Source organism: Planococcus citri, chromosome 2, assembly GCF_950023065.1.
Source record: "Planococcus citri chromosome 2, ihPlaCitr1.1, whole genome shotgun sequence".
Lineage (NCBI taxonomy): Eukaryota > Metazoa > Arthropoda > Insecta > Hemiptera > Pseudococcidae > Planococcus > Planococcus citri.
Window position 1 is genome coordinate 50,084,209 of NC_088678.1, and position 19,938 is coordinate 50,104,146.

The following is a 19,938-nucleotide window of genomic DNA, read 5'->3' on the forward strand; positions in this document are numbered from 1 at the left end:
TTTCGCGAATAAGGGTTCATTTAAGCTTGGGAAAGGACAATCACCTAATGGATTTATGTTATACGACTGTACCGATAAAAATGGTGATAGAAATTGCACTCCTAATAAAAATATACCCGGTCCATTGCACTGATCGACTGTTTTGACTTTTAATACGTGCCTACTTTAAGATGAATTTTATAATTGTTAGATTATTTATATCTACTTTCCAAAGCATTATTATTTTATTTTTTTAATTATAATTATTGCTTTCAAATATTTGACTATTGGTTCACGAATAAAATACAAATTTATGAATTGTGAAATTATTTTTTGCATACTTTATACCTACTTAGTTAGGTATTTACTTAGGCAATGTGAGAAACACCGCAAGGCGTCAAATGTTGGCAGGGCCGTACTGAAGTCGTTTTTCGGTGGAGGGGGGCATAATAATGCCAACACGTGAATTTTTTAGCCTTGAAGTATCCAACTCAATGTTATTAAAGAATGAAATGTACAGGGTATCCGAGGAGTGGTGGTATACAAACTTGAGATCTGCATTTGGATGTAACCGGGTACGACTAAGAAAAACGGCTATGTGATGGTGTGCCCTGTCTTCAAAATTGAAGGGAAAAATACTTTTTCAAAATCAAAGAACCAAAATCCAATTTTGACCATAGTGGTCGTTAGTGCTTTGAAAAATGAACAAAATTTCTTATTACGAACTTTTGTCCAACTTGCAAGTTGAAGGGGCAACAAAGGATTTTTAATTTCAAAAAATAGTGATGAAAAAAATTAATGCCGAGATAAATGCTATAACTACAAGTGCGTCAAAAAATGAAGATTTTTTTTCATTATTGTAAAATTTAAAAAGTTTTTAAAGCTCAACAATTTTTGATTTGCTAAAAATTTCATTTTTACAATTTTTAAGCTTCAAAAACTTTTTAAATTTTAGAGCAAGAAAAAAAAATGATTATAACAAAATTTCTTTGTTTTTTGAACGTATCCACACTCAGTATCTATTCATTTCTGCATTTATTTTTTTAAGCGCTATTTTTTCAAATTAAAAATCATTTTAAATGATTTTTGTTTTCAAAAAAAGGGACTACCCCATCAATTCGCAAACTTTGCAAAAAGTCATAATCGGTTATTTTGTTCATTTTTCAAAGTACTCGTACATACTACCGACCCCCATGGCCAAAATTGGATTTTGGATCTTACATTTTTGAAAACGTATTTTGTCCCATCAATTTTCAAGATAGGCAGCTTGTTTATCATATTATTATGTTTTTTTACTCGTACCCACTACCCAGTTATATCCAAATCTGAAGTTCGTACCACCATTCTCCGGACACCCTGTACATATAGGCAAACAAAACAATAAAAAGGCGATGTTTTTTTATGTGATGAGTTTTTTTTGGGTGTGATGAAGTATTTATAAGAAGTTTACATCACTTTGCTTCAAAATCTTAAAATTCGAATGACGAATATTTTTTTTTTTTTGAAAAATTCAAAATTGAAAATAAAATGCGAATGGGCCCGAGCAATGCATGGGCAAAAGCTCTGGAGAATTAGTATTTAGAGAGGTATAAAAACAATGTTTTTTGTGTAATACCTAAATATGAAGGAGTTAATCATTTTTATTTTAAAATTTAAATGATGATTTTCAAAAAAGTTCAAACTTGAAAAAAAAGCAAACGAGGCCAAGTGAAGTGATAGAGCAGGGAAATAACGTAAAAAAGCGAGGGCGAAAAGGAAAAAATTGGCACATAAATTTTTTCTTCGGGAATGTGATCAGATGACCCCACTGAACTACCAAAAAAAAACCGAACCTCCTAACCCTGGAGCTAATTTTTTTAGGGGGCTAAAACCGGTTCCGATTTACGTTTTTTGGGATTTACTCCGAAAATATTAGGTTTACGAGAAAAATCACCATGACTAAAAATGTTCCCCTTCAAATTCTCGACAGTTTGATACTACGCTCGATACCCATACCTCAAGAGGGGTGTCTGAAAAAAGGGGTGGAAAGAGTAGGTGTTTGAAAAAAAGTCAGTCCAATAAATTGATCAAAGTTACTACTTGATATCATTCGTTTTCGCTCAAATTTTTTTTACAAAGTCTACTGACCCAACTATTAGTCACACCACCATTGATTGGTCTTCATCCCTCCCAAGGGGTTGGTGGGGGATGCTTGGTTTTTCAAGTAACACACAACTGAATCATATATTTGAAAAACGAATCTGGACATGCGATATATCGAATGGTATGTTTTCGAGGTCGCTGAATACGAATACCAACTTATTTTCTGGGTTCAACTCCTCAAAGCCCCTCTGTGCCCCAAAAAGGGGGTTAAAATTTTGAAAAATCGTGAAAAGTCGAGTGATATATCGAATGGTATGTTTTCGAGGTTGCTGAGTACGAATATGAACTTATTTTTCGGGTCCAACCTCACAATGTCCCTCTGAGCCCCAACAAGGGGGCCAAAATTTCAAAAAATCATCAAAAAGTCGAGTGATATATCAAATGAAATGTTTTTGAGGTCGCCATGCAGGCGCAAATATGAACTTATTTTTGGGTCCCACCCCACAATATCCCTCTGTGCCCCAAAAAAGGGGCCAAATTTTGAAAAATCATGAAAAGTCGAGTGAAATATATCGAATGGTGTGTTTTCGGGATTCTATTTTGAAATTTTTTATCAATTTATGAGTTTTTTCAGCAAAAAAAGAAACATTATAAATGATTAATTTCATTTAAATTTCCCATGAAAATATAATTCGAGTGGCACGTAAGAACCTAGACAGAATTTAAAAATAGAATTTAGTTGGATGATTATACATTTTATTTCAATGAAATTCGACAACACAGTGAAAGTCCTAGTTCCGTTTTATGTTCTATTGAAAAATAATCAAAACCTGCAGGTAGGTGAGTGAGCGTTTTAAAGAAAAATCTTCAGATGTAAAATGTTTTCTTTGCAAAATGAGCGTTCAAACTTTTTGAACAGCGATTCCAATAATACCTTGGCAATGCGAGTACCTCTACTTACATCTCCCCTCCTCCCGCCGAAAGTTACCTAGTCCAATCAGTATTTTTGAGATGAATTTTCAGAATTTTTTCTAAAATAATGGTGTGAATCTTTAAAGAAAAAGATCACACCATGTTTTTTCATTAACTTCTTTGGAACTGAGAACCATTGTGCTTTGGATTCTAAAAATATGTGTTCAGCGATCTTGAAAACATACCATTCCATATACTTATCATTCGACTTTTCATGATTTTTCAAAATTTGGCCCCTTTTTTGCAGCGAAGAGGGACATTGTGAGGTGGGACCCGAAAAATAAGTTCATATTCGTACTCAGCGATCTCAAAAACATACCATTCGATAGGTATATAACTCTACTTTCCATGATTTTTCAAAATTTGGCCCCTTTTTTGCGGCACAGAGGGATATTGTGGGGTGGGACCCAAAAATAAGTTCATATTTGCGCCTGCATGACGACCTCAAAAACATTTCATTTGATATATCACTCGACTTTTTGATGATTTTTTGAAATTTTGGCCCCCTTGTTGGGGCCCAGAGGGACATTGTGAGGTTGGACCCGAAAAATAAGTTCATATTCGTACTCAGCAACCTCGAAAACATACCATTCGATATATCACTCGACTTTTCACGATTTTTCAAAATTTTAACCCCCTTTTTGGGGCACAGAGGGGCTTTGAGGAGTTGGACCCAGAAAATAAGTTGGTATTCGTATTCAGCGACCTCGAAAACATACCATTCGATATATCGCATGTCCAGATTCGTTTTTCAAATATATGATTCAGTTGTGTGTTACTTGAAAAACCAAGCATCCCCCACCAACCCCTTGGGAGGGATGAAGACCAATCAATGGTGGTGTGACTAATAGTTGGGTGAGTAGACTTTGCAAAAAAAATTTGAGCGAAAACGAATGATATTAAGTGGTAACTTTGATCAATTTATTGGACTGACTTTTTTTCAAACACCTACTCTTTCCACCCCTTTTTTCAGACACCCCTCTTGAGGTATGGGTATCGAGCGTAGTATCAAACTGTCGAGAATTTGAAGGGGAACATTTTTAGTCATGGTAGTTTTTCTCGTAAACCTAATATTTTCGGAGTAAATCGCAAAAAACGTAAATCGGAACCGGTTTTAGCCCCCTAAAAAAATTAGCTCCAGGGTTAGGAGGTTCGGGTTTTTTTTTGGTAGTTCAGTGGGGTCATCTGAACACATTCCCGAAGAAAAAATTTATGTGCCAATTTTTTCCTTTTTAAAACCGCTATTTGCCTGCTCTATGAAGCCAACAGCTTGCAAAAATTCATGTTTTGAGAAGCAAAAAAAAAAGTTTCTGTACGCAGGGAGGAGTTTATTTTTCTGAATCAAACTATGAACAATTCTGGAAATTGAGCCAAAAGCTCTCAAAAATGTATGCTTACCTTATAATTCAAGTTCTAAAAAAGTCGACAAGTGAGCCCTTTTTTACGATTTTTTTTTCAAAATTCCAGGAAAAAGGAGAAATTAATTTAATAATTTGAGGTACGATTGAAAAAAAGCAGGACTTATATTTTTGATGAAAAGTGATGAAAAACAGGACAACTGCAGGACTTGCAGAACTTGAGGCATCCCGCTTTATGTCTTAAGGTTATGTAAACAAAATACGCAAAAAACCCGCGAATAACTGTAGGTATGAGTACTTACGCGAACATAAGATTTACGATTGACTGTACCTTTCCGCGCTAAGACTCTTCCTTGGATAAGTTGGAACTTGTAAAATGCGATTTATGCCCAAACCTAGCGAGAGTGAAAAATTATTACCTATTGAAAAAAATCTTTGAATTATTCTAGTTTCAAAATCCAATCGACAACTATTCATGTTGGAATTCAAGTTGAAATTTTCAAAATTTTCATTTTTTTTCAATTAGGTAGGACCTTTTTGCCAACTGACGAGTGAGAATCGCCAATTTGCCAACTTTTCCAATTTTTGGGCGCCTAGAATGGGAAGCTCTTCCCTGCCCCCCTTCTGTACGACCCTGAATGTTGGTTAATGTTTACATACAACAGTCGACGATTCATAGAAAAACATTCGTGCAAATTTGATCACATGTGTGGAATATAATGTATTTGTTGAACATAATTATGTTTATGTAGGTATCACAAACATTACGACTCCGAGAAAAATTACAAAAAAAAATAATACTAAATCGTTGAAAGTAAATTTTTTCATGAAAAACTTGATGAAAAATTTCAAAGGTCACATTGAATAATGCACAATACCTAGTTAGTCTATTGACATTCTCGTGTGTACCTATAAACCTATTCACCTAATTAGATTTCGTTAGTTTTCAGATAAAAACAAATACCTAGAAAAAAAAAAGGTACACCTACCTCGAGGTAAAACAACACAATTTTTCATTATAAAAACTGATTCAGGTAGCCTATCTGCCTATACGTTTCGTAACACTTGCACTGAAATTTTCAAACTTATTACTTCGTGACAGTAAATTGAAAATATGTTTTCGAAAATTACGTTTTTTATGCTGTACGTTTTGCTGCTGGGATTGGAGATGTATTCGGTTCATGGCAGGCTCTGGAATATGGACGATTACAAAAATTTGCAAGGGTGAGCAAGAAATCACGATTTTTGTTAAACAATTTTGAAGAATATTTTTTGTTCCACTATGCTCTGTAGCTACCTATTTCTTTTATTTTTTAGTAAAGAGGTAACGTCATTAAGTCAGCAGGAACGCGACAGGATATGCACGAATGCAGCTAAAAAATTAGGTTATGGTTCAGAAAATTACTCATCAGCGCTTACGGGTAATCCGTGGACACTTGTTTTTGGGAGTGGTTCCGCCTCGGGTAATTTAATGTCTTGTTCCGGTAAGAGTCCATTCACACTTGGAAAAGGGCAATCACCAAATGGATTTCTTTTATATACTTGTAGTGCAAGTCATCATAGTTGCAACCCCGTTACAAACATAGCCGGTCCATTGTAACTGATCGCCTGTTTTGACTTTAGTACTTACTCACTTTGAAATGAATTTTAGAATCCTTAGATTATGCTTCCTAAACATTATTATCTATCTTATTTTACTCATTAGGTATAATTCATAATTGCTTTCAAATTATTTAACTATAAGTATTGCGCACGGTTCACGAATAAAATGCAAATTGATGAATAGTCAATTTTTTTTTATTACTTGGTAAAATTTTTTGATTAGGGTTGGATCATTTTCGCATTTTTAAAAAAATTCGTTCTGAAAGTACTGAGAAAAAATTAGAAGTATCGGGAAGCTGTGAAGTGGATCTCAGATTTCTAAGCGTTGATGGTTTGAAATTACATTCTTTTTTATATTATGGTAGTACATATATTATAGTAGATATATTCTGAAATTTTTGTGCCACATAAGTACCTACTTTTAAGGGTAAAATTTGATATTTTTGGACAGTTTTGTTCACAATTTCACGACCCTCCAGGCTCCATTTTCATGAAAATCTGTACCTATTCATTTTGCCTGTCTCGATATCTGTAGCGAGCAAAATTTGTACCAAAATCATCACAAAGAGGAAGAAAAAAAATTGAATTTAATCCCGAACTGATCTCTTAGATGATTCCAATTGTTCTTAGATTCCAAACTGGGACTGAAGCTGGACCTTTAAACCCTGAACTAGAACCTGGACCTCTGATTCTGATCCTTTATATTAAGTATGAACCCGGATCCCTGACCAGTGATCCCGAACAAAATCGATCTGGATCACCACCCCTAGTTGAAGGGTTGAATAAATAAATAATCAAAGAAATATTGAAAATAGATGAAAACCTAACAACCTAACCTATAACCTCACCTTACCTAATCTAATAGGTAAATAGTACCTACCTACTTCTACTGTTACTCCATAAATTTGGTTCGATTATGGTTCGATTTACTTCCTCCATAATATATTATCTAATCCACGATTTGCACGCAGGTTCACCTTGTTACCTATTACGTATAGAAAACAAGTTTACATGGCCATCAAAAAAAAGAAAAAAATCAATTGAAAGCATATCTGAAAATGTGAAATTATCTACTCTTGAAAACGTCTCATTCGTATTTTATTTTCATTGAGTTATGCATTCAGCCTAGAGTAGGCAGAGGCCGCATAAGGTGAAGTGAAAAGTTGTTCGTTAGGCCAACTTGACGGATTTTCCGAAAGTTACATTCATGAAGATGTGAAGTTGTAATTTATTCTTGCACAAGTTTGTAAAAGTATGTTAGACGTAACTGTTTTTTGTTTCTAATCACTGAGAAGCTTTGTGTGTGACAGAGATCGATGAACGTTGTAATACAATACGATGCCAATGATCATAATACCTATGTACATACCTAACATAATACATAGTTCTATGCAGTCATTTTATTTATCGATGGGATTATGTTCGTTTTGAAAATTTCCTCCAATGGCAAACATTGCCAGCTAACACGTGTACCTATTCGTTAATAATTAAATTAATTGCTGGAATAGTTTTGTATACATACCTACCTATTTCCTGTACAGCACGTTGTAACCTACTATATGTATGTAAAAATTAGGTATAGGCAAATCTATTTTTCATACGATGCTAACGAAACCACGGATATCAATTTGATAGATAAATTAATGAGGAAAAAATTTACGAACTCAACATTGAATGATTTTTTCCTTCCATTTCGGTAGAAATTGAAACAATCCATTTTATATTTTTGTTTTGGCTAGTTGATTATCCGTTTCCTCCTTTTTTTTTTTTTTTTTTTTTGATTCTGTGTTAATTTATAAGGTTTACATTACCCAACGGTAGATATCTAGGATAGCTTCGCGAAATACTCATTCGTATAGTCAGCAGTACACATAGCAATCAAATTCAGAATACACAAGAGACGCAAAAAAATAATACCTACCTGGAAAAACACACACGTACGTTTGATTTATTTTATTGCACGTTGAAAATTTATCAACGAAAATTTGACCGTGTTAAAATTATTTATCTAGTTTCAAAAGTAGGTATGTAGTAGTAACAGGTATCGATACAATTGTCTGTAAGAATGATAAATTTAATTTGGATTGAGGCAAGAAAACTTCGACAAAATGTTACCATTAATTAAATTACTAAGTACTTACTTAATTATCAAGATATTTGAAATGGAATTTTCGGAAAATCAGAAAATACGAATGTACCTACCACATTCCAAAAATCCTTCAAATGCTTCAAAACAGCTCAAAATGCCACGAACTTCGTCAGATTAAATTTCTCGATTGACACAATGAACTTATTCGTATAATTTTTAAATACAGCAAAATCTAAAAAAATTTCTTTCACATTAACCGACACTCTTGTCTTTGTAAGTATGTACTTGGAAAGTTAACCGAAAATGTATGGTATACTATGACTCTCATATATTGCTTATGCGGTTAATGCAAGAAGTTTATCTTTCCAGGGAGCACCCATGCTCACAATTTTTTGAATTGTTTATCCTATACATTGTGCTGAACGAAGTTGAAATTTACCCGAAGCGATTAGAACATTATAAAGATGAAGTTTCGCGTCATACGAGGATAGAAAATTCGGCCTAGGGTATTTTATTCGGAAACTTGCGTGTAGTTTTCGTCGAATATATGTATTCGGAAGTAGCAGATTATGATATACATAAATTTCCTATGGTTTATGTTGTTGTTATTCGACGACTTTCCAGCATACTAGAAGTGCGGTGTAGCGGGTATATAAAGCACTCTCGTACACGAGATAATCGAACTAGCTCTCGGATCTTAGTGTGTTATAATTGCTTTCAGTAAAAATTACTCGTTCTCGTGTACCTACTTGGATATATATCTCGTTGAAAATTTCTATCCTTCGTGGAAAGTGTTTAATTGAGATTATTTCGCGTCGATGGCGAACTCGAGAAAGTAAAAAAGAGAGAGAAAAAAAGAAGCTCGGCTGGAATTCGTGACTTTTGTAAAATACAAAGTACACGACGTTTTACTCGTTGCTTGTCGTCGTGTCTGAGAAAAAAAATGCATCGTTTTCAATTTTTCATTGCTCGGTTCATTTAGAAAACTAAAACATTACAAAATTTAGCTTATTACAACAGTACGTGCCTATACGCTTTTAGAAAATACGTCGACGACGAGGCGACGAACGAGAAAAAAAATTATTATTCGTTCGGTAGGTAGGTGCGGGTAGGTTTATATACGATACGAGTAACTTAGAAACATTAATTCGGTTAAGAGAAAATTTTCGAAGCGATACGTTACCTACGTTTGGTAAAGGTTTTTTGCATCGAAAGGAAATGAAATAATCAAAACGCTGGAGCAGTTTTTGAAAAACGACACTTTGTTGTCATTTTTATCTGTCAACAATTTTAAGCTATTTCATTTTTTGATTTATTCATTTTAGCCTGCGCTAGTCGTCGCGAAGAAACGAATTAATGGTAAAATCGATGAGTTAGCTGAATAAAAATAATGTGCAAATTTACTCGCGTGAAAATATGTTTACATTCTGGAGATTATGGTTGGCATAAATTAACTGTGACAGTTGCTTCGTATGCAGGTGAAAAGGCATAGGCAAATAAATAGTGTAACTTTCTAAGATTACCTATGCCTAAATAATTTGAATGCGACCAGATTTTGAGCTCAATAATACCCATAAAATGAACATTCAAAAAAGATGCAAGAGCTATCTGTTCAATAATTGACCCACAAACCATTATGAAAATATCTATATTACGTATCCATTTGTCAGAAATTATAGAGAATCGCCAATAAAAACAATATATTCCAAGAACTGTGAAACAGCCTTGGTAAAATCTAGAAGGAAAAAAAAATACCAAAAAAATACACAAAAATCGATATTTTTTTCAAATTAATTGGCTAGTAAGAAAAGTAACATCAGTCAAGCTCGAAAAATCTTTTTTACGAACGAAGGCGCAAACTTGGGAAGAATGTCAGCATATATGAGATGCTGCGAGCATTTTCAAAATGAAACTAACACGACGTCTAGCTGCCTATTAAGCGAGAAGTAGGCACTAGTTGACGCAAAAATTAATAAAAAGCGTTCACTCGAAAAAAGAAATGAGTTAAAATATGTTAGAGCTTGCAAAAGTTTATATCATACGCTTTGAAAGAATTATAAGCGTAGCTAATATTCATTTTCACTCATCGTAGGTATACCCAGGCCTCGTGCAAAGGACTTTTTTCTTTCATTGAAAGGCCTTTACGTTAAACATAGATAACATTTTTTAAATCCTCGATGTTAATTCAATTTCCGAACAATGTCAAAAGTATTGACTTTGAAAAAACTGTCAGCTCGAACGAAATGTAACATGAATTAATTACCAGCTTTCCAGAGTCATTTGTCTTCCGAGTTTAATTAAAAGAAAAATTTAATTATAATTTTTATATCCGCGATGAGGAATTTCGCTGAGAACCTGTTCGTTGTCTTTTTTTCTCTCAATTTTATTTATTCTGTTATTTCTGTTCTATCGAAAGTCGATAGGTACCTATTTATAACTGTACGAGGCGAATTGGATCTTTAAAACTTGAAAGGCGTTTGGGGTTTCTTAATTTAAACCATCTCATAAACTCGTATGCATCGAATTGATTTTACGAATTGACTTGACTGTTAACAATTTAACATTGAGAAAAAAATTGCTCATTTGTACTTCAATTTGAAAATTTAACGAAAGAGTTGGTAAATATTTATCACCTATCAAGGATGTCTTATTCCTTTCCTAGTAAATAAAATTTGTTTTTTCAATCACAGTAGTGGAAAATTGCGAGTAATTTGGACCTTCTACAGGTACTCAGGATCAGTTTCCTTCCAGATAGATGTAACTATTTACCTAGGTACTTCATTATCTTCAATTCGGTCGAAAATGAATAACATAGTGAAGTAATTATCTATTATTGAATAAGTAGGTACTGAAAAAAAATTGAAGAAACTATACTTATAGAATCTGAAAATCTACGTTACCTACCTACTTGCACTTCCAAGCAAGACGTGTCAATAAACCTTGAATAAAGCGATGACTTCGTTTCAGCATTCATTAAAAATTCCAATCATCTTTTATCATTTTTACTAGAAAATTGACGAAATTCCAGTTACATAAAAACGTTGTATAAAATTTAACGATTTTGAACTCGCCAGAGAGTATATAAATACAATAACTTTTGATACCTACCTATAGGTACCTACCTACTTATATTCTGAAAGAAACCGAATATAATTTCGTTTTCATCGAAATACCATAAAAGTATTCCTCAATTAACATAATTTCTTGTCGGTATCGTTCATCGTTGGTTCGATAGTTTACCAAACAAAAACCTTACAAGTTTCGATGCGTTCAAGTTGGTTACGGAGATGAATTCGTGCTTCGTAGGGCGAGAAAATTCATTTGTTGGAGAAATTCTCACTTTTGCTAGGTCGAAACGGCGAATGATCGTTTGAAAGTTTTAATGTAACAATGTAAAATAAATTATCTTATCCCCTTTTCATTATTAAGACGGAAAAAAATTTTCCAATTAAGTTGAACTCGCGGTGATAAAGAAAGTTAATTTTTTTTCTCTTTTCATTAACGATGATAATCATGCATTCAGTTCAAAAGTTAAATAATCGTTTAAATAATGAATTAATAGTCTTTCTTTGGTTGTTAAATTGTCATAAAGTTCGAATCACATTAAACAAAGTAAAATAAGAAAAGTTTTCACTAATGTAATTTATCAAAAGAAGATGCTGGTTCCATTAGCCACAAAATTGTATTACAAAAGCCTATTATAAATTAACTTTTATATGACAACGTGATATTACTTTCGAGTTTCGTATACTTTGTTGATATTTACCTAGTTAAATTTAAAAAGTTATTTAATTTTGTACCTATCAGAAATATGTTCATTGTTCTTCACGTCCGCGTCCTACCTATGTTACAACATGTTTTCCTATTTATAAAAATCTCAGTTACAATGTTGAAATCGTCGCTTGAAATGCTGATGTGTCGATCAACTTGCAAAGTCGAACAGTTGGTACCACTTAGTACTTATTATTTTGAAAAAGAATTATTCAAGCTGATCATTAATAATAAGTTGTATTTTTTTGTAAAAAGTACCTATTGTGAATTATTAAAAAAAAACAAAAAACAAAAAACAAGTGAAAACTGAGATAAACATAAACAAGGCTTTTCCAGTTCAATGGAGAGTTCGAATCTCGCCAACGCAAAACAGTACCTATCTATAACCAGTGGTAAATTCCACTGAGCACCAATGGTTCTTTTGTGATATCACATCACTGGTGCTCACTGGTGCTCACTGGTAAGAACCCAATTCTGCCGGTGAAAAATCCGGGTTTTCACCAGCGCTACCGGTATTAAACCCGTTTTTTTACCAGCGTTACCAATAGAAACCGGTTTTTTACTAGCGTCAATGGTAGGAACCGGTTTTTTACCAATGCCTGACTAGAATTGAAAATTGTATCACTGAGAATTTCCGCTGGTAGGTAATAAGAGTCACCACTGGTAATACCATTAGTTTTTAACGAAACATGGAATTACTAGTGATGCTCGTCGGCAGAATCATCACTGGTACCTATTGTTTTGCGTGAGAAAATTGATCATCTCTACCTATACTCTTCACATGAGATTTAAATACATCTACTCAAGTAGGTATACTATGTAGTTACAATTCGTTCCAAGGTCTCTATAGGCGTTAAAAATATTTTAAAGTGGTGTTAGAATTCCATCATCAAGAATTCGTAGCTCACTCAATTATTCTTATCATTTCTTATCACTTACCTTATACATACACATCAGCCTGTGTAAACTTTTGAAAGTAAGTACCTACTACCTACAGGACCATAATCATTGAAATGCGAATCGTGTTAACCGTATGTAATAAATATAAATTCAATTGATGAATTGGGAGTTATAATTTCACCTTTAGAAACAAGACTCAGCGATAACGAGAGTTGCTTTACATACTTTTGGCATTGTACCAAAACTTTCAAAATAAGGCATTAAAATGTCGTTACTTATTGTATATTTATATCGGCTTTGGAAATCTTTCGAGTTGAATTCGAGAATATCGGGCTGAGTCCCCAACGAACACTGAACACGGAGACCGAATAAATTGTCTGTAAAAGTGTTGTCGTTCGCATGTAAATATTCGTTGTGGTAGTTCAGCTTCTCATCTGTTCGATGGTAGCGTTGGTGTAAAAATATGCTGCAAGGTATAGTGAAACTAACAACGTTTCATCGTGAATTTAATGGGGTGTGAGTGTCACAACCGTAATTATTTCATTCGATTTACTTTTTAGTTATAGGTACCTAAACCTATAAGGTACCCAGATTCGTTTTGAAGAGGTTGTCTTATACCTACCTTTCTAAATATAATTATACCTACGTGGGAAACGGCATGATTATGAACGAAATTCAGTAACGATTTGATAAAAATTAAAAACCAATAACTTATGTTCAATTTTTCTGTTGCGAGAGTGATTAAAGTATAGTTATAACCAATTTTGAATGCCATTTTTTCTCAAATATTAATTGACATTTAGTATGTCAAAATATCGAAAGATATCTTTTCTGAAACTAGGGAAATATTCTAGAGCGTGGTGCTGTCAATTTTTTTGTCATTATCGCAAATTACAAAAATACCACAAAAACTTACCAAACTTCAATTTTTTGAAATTGGCAATAACGACTAAAAAAATTGGTACCACTGCTTTCCAAAATATTTCCCTACTTTCAGAAATTATCTTTTGCTAATTTGGCAATGCAAAGTAGGTATTAGAAAAGAAAAAATTTTCAAAACACAAATTTTCTCCAAAATACTTACCTAGGTGCACTTAAGTCCATCTTTGAAGACCCAAATCTCTTCTCCAGGGACACAGCTCCGGAGCTAAAAATTTTTTTGAGTGACTTTTCAACTCAAAATGAAGGTTTCCACCTAATTTTGCAAGAATCCTACGAGATTTTTTTTTTTGAAATCCACTCTAATAATACCTTATTTAGTTATCATTCTCCTATGAGAATTTGACGCAACAAAAGTTGGGTCTTATTGTGATGATACCAATTCTTAAGAAGACACGATTGGGGATATGATATTCGAACTGGCGGAAGCGCTAGATCTGAAGAGCATGCAAAAACACCTTACCAAGCAAGATTCCAAATCAATTTTCTTCTCGTGGAAAATAATGAGCCAAATCTGAAATTTCAAAAATTCGTCAAAATCGAAAAATGAACATCAAAAGTTGAAATTTTGCGCTTGTGATGCACTTTTAGGGCCTTTCTTTCCTTTGATTCTTCTTTCAGTCAAGTTCGAATTTTTTGGGTCAGTTGAGATCTTATTAGACGTAAAATCTGAAAATTGCTACTTTTTCACGAACTAAGTACCTACACGCAATATTGTTGCAATTAATTTAATTTCCAAAAGAAGTTTTTGAATGTATTGCTAAGGTCGTCAGTACTTTAAAAATGAATATTTTTGAAATTAGATTTATAAGACGTGCATTTTGAGGTGTCATATTCCCATTTTTTGGGTGAGAATTCACTGATTATGTAACATACCTATGTATAAGTAATGTACTTACAATTTTTACAAAATCAGTTTCTACCAGCACAAATAAAAATTCAAACAATAAAATTTAAAATTAGCTCCGTAAAAATGAGAGCAAACGATTTTTAAAACATTGGAATTACTTTACTTACCTAAAACATCATTCTTGCTGGAAGAAATTCATTTTTATGATTTCAGGTGAAAGTGTTTTCAGCTCGTTTGATCTGAAACTAGACCAGCTTGACAGCTGATTATTCCACCATCTGGCTTTCTGAAACATTGTAATCACTAATCAGTGTTGCCAACCCAAATTTCCAAAAATCCCTGGTTTTGGAGAACAAAGATCCCAGATTTTACTAAAAATTCTTAATTCTTTTTACGCGTTATATGTAAAGCCTTAAGATCATAATTATAGACGTTACTTAGGGATCTCTTAGCTAAGAGGTGAATTTAGATTTAATTTTTCTCGTAAACGAATGATACTTCGGAGTCCGATTTCTCAATTTATTAATAAAAAATTGTTCAAAGATTCAATCACGCCTGGAAAAATTGCTTCAAAATTCATCACTTAGCCAAGTGAGCCCTAAAAGTAACGTCTATGAATATGGCCCTAAAATACGTGAGGTAAAAATATCTGGCCAATCCCTTCCCCTCAGAGATTTTGGTTCGAGAAATCGCCTTAACACATTGGGGTTGAATAATATGTAGGTAGTTCAAAAAATCCGCAAAAAACGGAGAGAAATTTTTTTTGAATATGAGAAAATACGAATTATACTAATGCTTTGTCTTCTCGAACTCGTAGTGAAACGATATCTCAACTTCTCGTAATGTAAATAAAAGTTGACATTTTTTATTTTTACATACTTTGGATTGAAAATTTCGTATAAAAATAAAATAGGTACAATACAATAAATACTTTTAATCCCTAAAATGACGAAAAATCTCAAAAAATCATGAAATCCCTGAAAAAAATCTCAGAATTTTCCAAAGTGTTGAAAAATCCCTGACTACTTGTAATAAGTATATTCGTTCGTTCGTTCTTTCCCTCCGCCCTCCCCCTCCGCCGTCCCCCTCCCCGTCCCCCTCCCCTCCCTCCTCCTTCCTTTCTCCTATTACCTACCTTTAGGAACTGACGCCTCACAGATTTTAAGCTCAGTTACCTTCGTAAAAATGTTTTGTTTTTAGCAATTTTTTTGTAAAAAAAAATTCATTGACAATCGGACGATTAAATTTGCAACATTTCATTTGTTTCAGTGCCTCCTCAAGAACTGACAATTGTCGATATGAGTGGTTCAAATATCGTTATGTCATCATTGAGCCCGGTAATGGAAGGACAGCCGCTGAGATTGATGTGTACAGCTCACGGAGGTACGTATACTAACCCTTCTAAAAGTATATACACTCGAATTGATATTCGTCTGGCGTTTTCGCGGTTCGCGAGCCGCCAATCAACTTCTCCCTCACGGTTTGAGAGAGAAAAAAACGATTCAACATTATTTCCATTCGCGAGTTTTTCTCCCGCATCTCGATGTATACCTATTCGTATTGTTTCACTATAGAGAAAGCTCATCGAATAACGATATATAGACAACGTCTTCATATATTTGGCGGAAATTAAACGTCGAAAACATACGATGCTTTATTACAAGTACCTACTACCTACGATGAAAAGAAGTGTAGGAGGAGAAGAGAAACTTGGGAGCTGAATTTAATTGATTTTAAAAATTACCGCACAGCCAAAACTTGGAACTGTCATTTTACTGTTCAAATGTTGGTACCTACTGATGTTTTCTTTCGTTATTTGTTTGTACGTATTCGTTAGGAAGACCAGCTCCGCGAGTGTTTTGGTGGCAGAATGAAAACATCATCGATAATCAATCGGAAATAATATTAAATAACCAGGTGCAGAATATTTTACATTTCGAGCATTTGGAAAGAAAACATCATGGTTCGATTTTGAAATGCGAAGCCGTCAACGGTCGGAGTAGAAATTCAATTTCTAGCGTTGTGGTTGTGAATTTATACCGTAAGTATAACGACAAAAAAATTGGAAAAATTCTACACTATTGAAGAGGCTTTAATCTTATTCCGTTAGCAAAAAAATGACGTACGTTGATTCGCTTTTTTTTTATACATCCGCTTATATCCTCTTCATCGTACCTACACAATGAATAGCAGATCCTGACAAAATACCTCACCCTAACCGCACGATTTTTGGTCGAGTGTTGACCTGCTTTATCCTTTCGACGGATAAGTAGGTTCGGTGACGAAATAAGAGGGAAATTCCCCTCGATTTTTTTTTTTGCAAAGATTTTAAGAAAATAAACTTCTTAATTCCTATAGTCATCTCGATTGGCTGTGTTCAATTTCAATAAAAATCCACGCAAATAGTTATGTTTTCCGAGATGAGTTTCGATAATTTTTAATTAAAAAGCCAACTTACCATTTTTTAATTATAATTACGTTCGTCGCGAACGTGTCATTTTTATGCAAATTAAACCTGCTGTAATTTCTTCGCGATAGCAATTCGTTAAATAACACCGGAATTGGAATATTAAAAAAAAATATATCGAAAATTTGCGTGGAAAAATAAGCGTGAAAGATTGAAGACATTTTTATTTTCGAATTATTTAGGTTAAGGTTTTCAATAAAACCGTATTATAGCCTAAAAGGATTTTCTTATACAAATAAATCGTTATATCTCGCAATGACCTTCGTTATAGGCTTGAAATTAATTTAATCACTTATACTGTAAAGGTGGAGACATTATTAATAAATAATTGGAAAATAATATTTGCAATAATGCGATGAAATTAATTCCTTGTGAATTCGATCCAGTCGCAGAGTTTCATTTCGTCAATTTGGTTTTTGATAAGTTACATTTCATTGTTTTTTTTTTTGTAACATTTCGAACTGCAAAGTAAATAGTTGCTGTTGAAAGTTGGCAACCAGCCAGGGTGATCTTTTTCCATAGTTCTACTTTCAGCAGCAATACTTACCCTTCCCAATGGTACACTACGTAAAATGTCTAGTATAAAGTCTTATCAAGAATACCAAAAGGCTAACTAAATTCTTTTCTACTTAAAATGAAACAGAAGTAGGTACTTACGGTTTTACACCCTCGTAAGTGCGAGTAACTCTAGGTATAGCTAGATTCCAAAATCGAACTGGTGTTCGGTATTTTCTACATATTGTTAGCTTTTAGTTGGTACGTATATTACATACTATGTAGGATATGGTACGAATTTCATTTCTCTTGTTACACGTTTTGTGTCACTTTGATACTGCATTTATACTGGAGTATTTTTTTAATTATTATCGTTTCGGAGATATGATATTTCGTATGGATTCCTTTTCTTTGAAAATTCTAATATAATTAGATGTAGTAATTTTGAATAAGGTTTCTTTCATATTGGCATTATTAAGAAGAATTTCAATATCGGACTGTTGAAATGCGAATGAAAAAGAAACGAAGGCAAAAAAAAGAGGGTGGAGGCCAATTTGTTAAAAAGTTATTTCATTTTTCTTTCGAGTAAACTTCCAGTTATCGCAGTCTTTTTTTTTCTTCCAGTTTTGTGTTTTTCAATAAACATAGCATTTTTGGTTTTATTTTTTAATGGATAGGAACGAATGAAAAAAAACAAAGTTTTTCTTTTTACAAATTCCAAGCCCATTGTCATCTTTAGTTTCGAATGTATTAATGTTTATACAAAAATGATTGTGCATACCTACCGTTTTTATTGCCAAGTGCTGTGATTTTGGAGGAAAAATCAAAATAGCTGTTTTTATTTTGAAAATAATTCTTTGATGCTCCAGTTTTTTTTAGAATAGTTGAGTTGATAGGTACACTCGTACACTCGCCTCTCTTTTTTCTTCAATATGTATGGTGTCAGAATAAATTCTCAACCATTTTCCTGCTTTTTTAAAAATCAAGCAGCAAAATAAGGCGATTTGTAATGTGAGGTTCCAAAAAAAAAACATTTATTCGAATTGAGCTGTCTAATTTTGTCTCTTTATTTTTTTGTGGGACCCTTAGTTTTTTTCATAAATCGGCAAATTAATTAGGTATAGGTATTTCTTACAAAAAATTTGAAAATGAAAAAAATGTATCTTTGAAAAAAATTAAGGGCGCTATTAGGAGAAACAAAATTGTAGAACATACATACATATGAAATTGTTCAACAACTACAGTGATTTATTTTTAGCACGAGGTTTTTGTTGTTAGTTTATGTTGAGCAAAATTTGAAAAGATATAAAGATTTCAAATTTTTTCATCAAAAAAAATTGTTTTTTTGGGGGGGAGGGAGATTTAGGATTTAGAAAATAAAGAAAAAGTATTTAAATTTCCAAATGCTAAATTTAAATATGCAGGTTAGAAACGAAAAGTTGAATTGATGAAAATTTGCTATAAAATGATCACTCATTTTTTTGTTATTTTCTCTTAATTTTTTTCTAGGATCTGCTGAGAAAAAATTTTGTGCCCAAAACACAGCATTAGGTAAATTCTTTTTTTTTTGACAAGTGACAACTTTGATGGCTTGAAATAAAAAATGTTCAAAATTTCAAATCGCAACAAAATTGGAAAGAAAAAGTGTGAAATGAATCGATTCTTGAACTTCGATTAATCAATTTTTCCGCATGATCCATTTGTAATCGCTAATCGGGAAGTACGGATCTAGGGCTGAAATTTATTTTTTGTTTTGAACATGTGATGGATCATTATACGAAATCAAAAATGACAAATAAATCGATTTTTGAAGGTTAATTACCTAGTCGATTTTCATTAATGGTTGATTCGTGATAGGAGAGTCTAATTTTGAGGTTGAAATTGATTCTTCATTTTCAACATACATATGTCAGATCATGCGAAATCGAAAATCAAATAAATCGATTTTTGAAATTTGATTATCGATTTTCGGAGTTTGATTATTCGATTTTCGATTGTGATTAATTTTTGATGATGAATTGGAAAGTCTAATTTTGATGCTGTAATTGAAATTTTCATTTCGAACATAATCGATCTTTCGGATTCATCACTTATGAATCAGAAAATAAGTCCTTCTTAATTCAAAGTGATTCCCTCAGCTCACTAACTGCTATCCAAAATCTTTTTTCCGATCACCTTCTAATTCAAAATATTCATAAAACTCTATTTGACTTACAAAATTCAAACTTCTTTATACAGTTTATGTATGTACCCAGCCACGTTGGAATCTTAGAAAATGAAATTGTAGATATTAATGCAAAATCTGCCACCACCCTTTCTCCCCTTACATTTATCACAGCTGACGACCTCAAATCTATCTTCACCCAAAGCACACTTAAGAAATGGCAAAACTTTTGGTCCCTCCAAACCACAAACAAGCTCTTTCAACATAAAA

General features: G+C 33.1%; 1 protein-coding gene across 2 annotated transcripts in view; it reads left to right on the forward strand.

The window, feature by feature from the left end:
• Positions 1–19,938, forward strand: part of LOC135836283 (nephrin-like) — a 204,343-nt gene that overhangs the window by 168,357 nt on the left and 16,048 nt on the right. For both annotated transcript variants that reach the window (XM_065351025.1, XM_065351024.1), the window contains exons 4-5: positions 15,812–15,925; positions 16,380–16,583. In XM_065351025.1, the coding sequence (XP_065207097.1) occupies positions 15,812–15,925; positions 16,380–16,583 (318 nt within the window). The remainder of the gene's footprint in view (positions 1–15,811; positions 15,926–16,379; positions 16,584–19,938) is intronic.